General features: G+C 32.6%; 1 protein-coding gene across 1 annotated transcript; it reads right to left on the reverse strand.

Moving 5' to 3' along the window:
• Positions 1-1,215: 1,215 nt before the first annotated feature.
• LOC112525181 (myosin-binding protein 2) lies at positions 1,216-4,572 on the reverse strand. The gene is made up of 4 exons (XM_025135187.1): positions 3,433-4,572; positions 3,203-3,355; positions 1,877-3,108; positions 1,216-1,730 (listed from the first exon to the last, which is right to left on the reverse strand). Exons 1-3 carry the CDS (start codon positions 4,535-4,537, stop codon positions 1,904-1,906), a joined length of 2,463 nt encoding a protein of 820 aa, XP_024990955.1. The 5' UTR covers positions 4,538-4,572; the 3' UTR covers positions 1,216-1,730; positions 1,877-1,903.
• Between the last annotated feature and the right edge of the window lie 3,867 nt (positions 4,573-8,439).

The following is an 8,439-nucleotide window of genomic DNA, read 5'->3' on the forward strand; positions in this document are numbered from 1 at the left end:
TATATGCAAATGTGATATTGGGTGTTACATTTTTTTCTCGAGAATAATGCAAAAATTGTTGGACCACTAAAAATCGGACGAACGAGACTAAACCGGACTGTATTTTTTTTATAGTTGAGACGACTCGGCAATACAATTTAGTTTGAAAACTAGCCAAGTCATTCCTTTTGGTTTGGTTAGAAGTTTTGAACTTTTCATTTGACAGTTCAATCGATCAAACACTATTGCTTCTAAAAGCAGTTAAGCCACATATACTGAATTTATTATTTCTCTTTGCAACATGATGCTTAATTTGCTTGCATAATAAGTAGCTTCAAAGTGTTTTGACATTTATAGTTTCCTTTGTCAAATTAAGTAATATTGTGAACTTTACAGTATTTATATTAGCGTGACTTTTCTGTCCTCAAGTTTAATCAAACTACTTTCATTTGTGTTGTAGAATTTTGAATTTTTCATGTTCCATGTAAATCTTTAACTAATTCTGTTAGTTCATAATTTAATTATCATGATTAATGTAAGCCGTACAGACCATATTCTATGGTCTAACATGACTGGTTTGGTCATTTATGCCCAATTATGCAATTTGAAAATTTTCTTAAACCATACTTGTTGCAGCTTGGTTTGCTAAGAGATTTAGATCACCCAGATTCGTATTCAATTCACAATTGATTTGGCCCGTCTTGGTAAAAGGCACATCAAGGACAAGACTAACAGAGAACCCATCATACACCATATTCTTCAAATATAAATGACTTGTCAATTGAAAAAAAAAACATCTTTGCTACATTTTTGTCGACAACGGCAACCATATTTGCCTTTTTTGTTGAGATATAACGCACAAGAACATCCCTTGTATAACTGATCAAGTTTTATTTAACTATTAGTTTCTGGTACAATTTTTAAATATAAGACAATATTAATCTCCTAGCAACTTAATTGCTCTCCATACATTCCAGTTATGTCCTCTTCGTTCTACAAAACATCAAACAAGGTTTTCTACCACTGGTTGGTGATTGGTTCTCGCTCCAAAAGCGAGTTTGAGATACACCACCTTTAATATATACATTACCTCACACCAAGCTCAGAAGACTAACAATTTGAACAAGAACCCCTTAAAAGTCATTTTTTGTCAAATAAATCACTTTTTCTAGAAACTGTATGTAATTTTTTTTGTTCCTTTTTGTATTTACAAACGTCAAAATATTTTAAGACGAATAGCACAAACATAATTGATTACACACATAACATTAACACTAAGCAAAATACCATTTTACATACTTACAAATTACACTTGACGTAATCAAGAATAGGGTCCCTTCCCTTTCTTTCTTACTTACTACTCCAAAAAACAAATTAAAAAAGAAAAAGAAAAAGAAAAACCTACACCAAACTACCTACAAAGAAACACACACATGCATTCAATTCACCATTCCCTTTTACCATCAAAAGGTTGAGATGAAATAGCACCTAACCCACAAGCAAAAAATGGGTTTTTTTTTTATAATAAAAACGTTCAAATACAGAATAATAACGTATTAATAACATATACACGACGTCGTATTGGTTGTATATTATTCTGAATTTAACCGTTTTTTGTTTTAAAAATAGGTTACTTTGAAAACAAAATAATAGAAAAGGACAAAAAAATCAATCCAAAAGGTTGGTAGAGCGTAGCCTTCCATATATGACCTCCTCATTCAATTTCTTTTAGCCAAGACCCCATTTTTCACCTATACAATGTCACAAAAATAATTACAAAAATGTAAGGTACAAAATTTTGATTTAATTGTCTCGTTATACATACAGTATAACGAGACAATATATTAAATGAAAATTCTGAATTCTATTAATAAAAAAAGTAATTAAATTATATTACCTTAGATATTTTTGTAGATGATCTTTTTTAAGTCTTTGCTCGAAGATCCACGTTTCTAAGATCACGTAAATGTTGCAAGATTTCTTGAAGAAGTTCCATTCCTTTGTTCCCTTTTCTCAACGATCCGACGCAGTGTTTTAGAAACTCTCTATCGGCTTCTAGCGCTTGTAACCTTACGTAAAGTTGATCGACTTCCTCTTCCATGTCGATTCTCTTCTTTTGTAACTCGAATCTAGTGACGGCTGTGTTTTCTAACTTGTCGGGATGGTACCCGTTTCCGTTTCCGTTTCCGTGCCCGTTTGACGTGCTCATGCCGTCTTCGCTCTCGGTATCAACTGCGTCAAAGAGAGGAAGAAGTCTTTTCCCCGTCGAGCTAATGGTTCTTCGATCTTCGTAATGCGTTCCGTTTGCTATACCGTTGGCTCCTCGTCCGTCGAACCCGTGATTCCCGTTTAGATGTTTTCCATTCTCTTCAAAGTAATCTTCGATTTGTCGTATGTCGGAGAAGTGTCGTTCTTCTTCGTCACTCAAAGTGAAAAGCTTCTCTTCTAAAACCTTGAGTTGTTCGAGAATCGACAACCGCTCATCCTCAAAGTCCACAAATGACGAGTCCAGGTTCAATACGGTATCAACGGGCGTATTGTGGTCTCGATTTCCATCAGTTTCAAAGATTTGTTCGTCTTTTGGTTCATGATTCAAATCGACCCATGTTCCGTCCCCATCTTCCGAATGGCTACACGAAGCCGAACACGTGCCGCTCTTCACGCTACTCGTTAAAAACCGCATCCGTTCCTTAGCCTCATAATCCAACACTTTCTTTCGATAAACCTCCAATTCCTTCTCCTTTTTCACCATAAGTTCATTCAAGAGTTGCAAAGCTTCTTGATCGTATTCCGATTGTTCTTCCATCATTCGTTGGTACTGTAACGCCTCCATCTGCATTGCCGCCTTCTCTTCTTGAAGCCGGTTTATCATAGCCATCGTCTCGCTAGCGGCAACCGCCGAAGCACTTCTCTCTTCTTCTAACTCCGTATACAATGCTTGTAACGCCTTCCTTTCCGCTCTCAGAACCGATTTAAGCTTCTCGGTTGTGTTAACCGGATCGCCACCGTCCATTTCGCTTCCATCAAAAGACTCTGATTCCTTTCTTTCGATCATCAACAATGTATTACTGATTCGGTTAAAGTTCTGCGGTTCCCCCGTTTTTTCGTCTTCTCGAGCTTCTTCATAACCTATTACAAACAAAAGACAAACAATATGGTCTCATTTTGCTGAAATTTAACATTAAATTGAATACAAAAAACAACAACAACATTAAAAGATCACCATATTCAAGATTGAAATCCAAATCATGGCAACTTGTTGAAGGTTCTTCATGTGATAAAGAATATAAAGAAAAATTATCTTGAGCTTTCATCTCATCACATGAATCCAGAACTGGAATCTCTGTTCCAATCGAAACCTCTGCTTCTTCATGGTCTGCAAAAACACGTTTGATTTAACAAAATTTGAGATTAAGATTAGGGAAAAGATGAAATTAGAAGTTGTAATCTTACCTGAATCACCCTCCTCTGTTTCTTGATGTTCTTCGGTTTCCAACTGAGTTTGAGTTGGTTGAGAAATGGCAGGTTTCTCGTCAGGAAACCCGTTTAGATTTGCATGAAAAACAAGAGAATTTTCAGTTTCTTCAAATTCCATTGAATCAAGCTCTGCAAATTTGGATGATTCCTCTGTTTTTTCAATTACAGAAAGCAATTCCGCTGCATTCTGAAGAACAGAAATGGTTTCTTGGGTTTCGATTACTAATTCTTCAGTTACTGTTTCAATTTTTGACTCTGATATAACCTGAGCTTTCTGAAAATCCCCAAATTCTTGATCGTCATCAACCTCTGATTTGTTTGGGAGTTCTTCCTCGTTTGATTCGATTGGGACCAACTGATTCCCACTGTAATCTAAGAAAAATTCAAGATCTTGTGGAGGTGTTTCTGAATTCGAATCTTCTTTTTTCTCAAATTGAATCAAATCCTCCTTCGTTGATTCAATCTCTGTTTCTTTCATCTGAAATTGGATTTCTTGTTTTTCCCCAAAATTTTCAGTCTCCAAATCCGATCCCATTAGATCCATAATCGAACTTCCATTTTTGGAATACGCCAGAAAATCCCAGGAAGGATTAATGACAAAGTAAGAAGAATCATCAAAAGTTTTCTTCTCAAAATCAACACCACAGCAAGAACACTTGAAACAAACCTCATCTTCTCCATCGCTCTGAACCAAATCAATCTTTTTCACCTTTGAAAACACGAAATTTTTCGGTTTTTCTCCAAACCCAGATGAGCAATCCTGACACATATCATGGGATTCTGCCAACTTTCCATGTTTGGAACAAAACCCCAACTGGGAAACCTCTTTAGAATGAAGCTCACATAGAAAATCTCTATGTGAATTCTGGTTTTGGGGTTCAAAGAGGCGATCGAGACGAACACACCAGAGGCAAGGCGGATTTAGGCCGAAGAATTTGGCGAACTTGATGATGAGATAGGAGAAGATTGAGTTGAGAAGGAGGAGAATTATGAGGGTCCATTCAAGAACAGCATAGATAAGAACAAGTGTGATCTTGTTTGTGTTCTTATGCACCATTGTTGCAAACTTGTTGGCAGCCATGGCGATTGATGCTCTGTTTTTCTGTGTGCATTTACACGCAGAGATCAGAGAGAGAAAGAGAGAGAGAGAGAGAGAATGTTTTTGACTGAGGTTTTAAGCAAGCTTATCAATGGGGGGAAGAGCGTAGATTATTATTAATATTTTATTGTGATAATTATTTACTAATTAGGTGAATAAATCCAAGGGGAATTTGGCTACATTGTTCTTCATTTCTTAAGCTAATTATTGCTTTTTATGGTAACACAAATTTTATTTTTAATTAAATAAAATATGTAATTTTACATTCGCTAAGTTAATTTTTACCAATCAGATTTTCTGAATTAAAAAAAAAACTAAATTAAATATCGTCAACAAGATTTTATTTTATGGTTTATTAGAAAAAATTCACTCTTTTAAACCAAATTATTTTGAAAATTAAAACTTAAGAGTCGTTTACCATATGCTTACACGACGTTTACCAAGTCATATTATCTTACCGAATGAATATAACAATGACCAAAAATCTTACCTGGTAAGAATGAGACAAGGGCTGAGAGTCTTACCCAGTAAGTGGGGGCGACGACTCTTACCACGGTTGACACTTACTAGATAAATTGTTGCATATAATGTTGTTTTAGTGGACTAAAATCTTATCCAATAAACAAGTGGTGGTGTTGAATTTTACCTATAAACACTTACTGGGTAAGTGTTTGATAAACGACTCCTTAAATGTATTTTCTTTCTGAATATCGAATTAGCAACTAGTAATTATTTTTGGTAACTAAATAGGAGGAAATTGCTAGATTTTTTTCTGATTTTAATCAATTTGAAGAAATTACATTATTAGTACTTGTCAAATTTCAAGTTATATTCAAAGATTTGCTTGATTAATATTTTTATGATGTCTCAAATTGTAATGATTAATTTTTTATTCAAACAAAAGTATTTTCTAGCAACATATTTAAGAATATTTGATAACTAATTCAACATGTAAAACACATTTTCATGGCAAATAATAAGAAATTGTAATAAAGCAATTAACTTTAGTTTTCAATTATAGAATTAAGGTTAAAAAGGATTCCATAACATCTATCGAAGGGAAATTAGGTAATTTTCAATTTGATTGATTTTTTACTAAGAAATAAAGTACTTTCATATCGAATGAATAGTCGGTTCATCTCAAGATTGTACAAGTTTGATCTTTCTATGTCTTCGATGTCCAAACAAAGCAATATTTCTAAATAATACTTGTTACAACTTTTGTCACGACATGTGATGATATTGGAAATCAAGATGAACTTACGAGCAATAAGTCAAATAAATGAATCATAATGGTTTTTATTGTTACACCTCAAAATCCAAATCTGTAGAATTTGGGGATGTTTGGTTGGTTTTTCATTAAGTCATGTATGGATAAAGTTGTCTGTGTGGATTAAATTTGTCCCAATAGATTGAAAAGACTTTTGTTTGGAGGGAGTGACGTATTTTTTAATAGGGAGGGACAGTTTTTGAAAAAAACTTGACTTCCTGCCTAAAGTTTCCCATACAAGTCTACGGAATAAATCATTTTTTATATCATTAACCCGTTACCAAACAATCACGTATAACTCATTGAATAAGTTGCGAGTCTCATTAAGCTTAAGTTGCTAACAAAAAAGCTCTTAACTTCTAATCAACTTAAAACCACAATGAAATGCACGGTTTAATAAGCTTAGAAAGAGCCCATAAAAGTTCACCTTTTACCGATCTAGGACAGGTTGTAACAAACTCCTCCACTTAAATTTCTTACATTCTCCTCATGCCTACTCGTCATCTTCCTTGTTAACAGAAGATGTGAAATTCGCCTAAAATGCTACAAACACCCCTTTCCTTCAGGGGCTCATTGTCATTGATGAGGTTTTCCCTGCCATGCTGATGGCATAAGGATCAGCTTTGCTACTATTTCTAACGCTCTAAGCATGAAGCAACAAACTAATCCAATAACTTGTAAATGATAGAAGTTTATAAAAAAAAAACTCATAAATCTCATTCTTAATCCATATGAAACGACTTGTCACAGTTATTCCTTTTATTTACACAAGTTTGTTGGGTTTGCCTTGATCTTTCAAAATAAATCGAAGTAAACATCAGATTTACTCATATTCAGATAAGGTTTTTACGAATTTCGAAACAGAGTTAAGAGTTATGATTTGTTGTATGGTTATTTTTGTTGATGGGCATCAAATGGAGGGAGGGACCAAGTAAAAAACATAAGTAAAGTAGGTGGACCACATACAAAGAAATGTAAGGCATGGGTTCCACCATGAATGCCATATGTTGGACCTAATCATATTCCTTCATCTTTTCCTTTTTTCTTATTTTTGGTCAATAATCACCTTCACTTTTTCTTCATCTCCATCCTCAAATTACCTTTTTACCCTTTCATAATATTAAATCAATAATAATTATTTATTGTAAATTGATATGAATCATACTTGTTTCTTATATAGATTTTTATTAATTTTTTTATTTTATTTTACTTTAAATTTATATTCTATCCAACTAATTTTTTAGTTTTAAGTGCAAATTACTTGTGACCATAATTATGATATCTATATGCAAAGTTTTAATCATGTTCATGTGGCATCATTATGATACACAATGAGTTGTTATTATTAATGCATTCACACATGAATGAATGTTATTATCTCCTAAAAATTACAAATAAATTATTTATGTTTTTAAAAACTATAGAATTTTTGTTATATTTAATCAGAATTTTAAAATAAATTATAACCAAAAACCTATAGTAGTTATTTAAAATGTCTCAGTAATGCTACCAAGTCTCTTTAAAAATATCAAAACCAATTAATTGATTTAAAAAAATAATAATTAGACACAAGAAAACACGAATTTATATACGTTATTTTCATGGACGGCTTGACGATGTAAAAGCGAGATGTGTAAAGTTTCAAAGAATGTGGGCATCGTTGTATATTCATTTTATACGTTTAATGAAAGTTACATTCTTTATTTTTCTTTTTAAATATCCAAAGATTAATTTTTCATTCAAACATATTTTTATCACACTTAAATAGTTGATTTTTTTCATTTAACTAAAAGAATTTAAGGATAAATCATGATTTTTGGGTTTTTTTTTACAAAGTATTTTAAAATATATTAATTTATATTAAGAAAGTATGAACCAAAAAGGATGGAGAGATCCAAGAGCCTCTCCAAACTATTCAAAAAGGTAGCATTACATTTACAGCTTATTAGATCTCTTTTTAATTTATGCTTTTTCTTTATTTCTTTTTTAATTTTTTATTAAACATCAACTTTATTTTATTTAATTTAAAAGGAAGGACCACAAAAGAAGGAATACAAGATACATTGGTTAAAGAGGATCCTAACAATATAATTGAACTCTTACAGAAAAGGCACATCTACTTCACACCAAAACATTATCTCATGTCATTCCTTCAAAAACATATATATATATATATATATATATATATGTATATATATATATATATATATAAGGTTGGGTTCATGTGAGACCAAGGGTTTTTCCTTAGACCTGTAAGAACAATTTATGTTCATTGATTAACTTTATAAGCTAATAATCTAATGGTCTAAAGTTGCACGGTGATAATTTTGTGATTATTGAGAAGTCTCGTGGCAATTTTGTGATTATGAATGTTCAGTTCGTATATCTAATCCAAGAGTTGAGAATTGATCTTACGAGTCTCACGAAAAACCCTTGATCTCACATGATCTCAAATCTCTCTCTCTCTCTCTCTCTATATATATATATACATATATATACATATATATATATATAGAGAGAGAGAGAGAGAGATGAATCAAAGGGCTTAATTTCCACAGACACTTGCGACCTATACAAATGATGTAACGATTGTCTTGTTAACTCATAAACCTGA

This window comes from Cynara cardunculus (assembly GCF_001531365.2).
Source record: "Cynara cardunculus var. scolymus isolate 2C chromosome LG 13, CcrdV1, whole genome shotgun sequence".
NCBI classification, from domain to species: Eukaryota; Viridiplantae; Streptophyta; class Magnoliopsida; order Asterales; family Asteraceae; genus Cynara; species Cynara cardunculus.

Excerpts from the sequence above, each read along its gene's own strand:
- LOC112525181 (XM_025135187.1), bottom strand. The coding sequence starts at position 4,537 with ATGGCTGCCAACAAGTTTGCAACAATGGTGCATAAGAACACAAACAAG. Across the intron at positions 3,356-3,432 it reads AACAGAGGAGGGTGATTCAG|ACCATGAAGAAGCAGAGGTT; the intron begins GTAAGATTACAA and ends GTGTTTTTGCAG. Across the intron at positions 3,109-3,202 it reads GGATTTCAATCTTGAATATG|GTTATGAAGAAGCTCGAGAA; the intron begins GTGATCTTTTAA and ends TGTTTGTAATAG.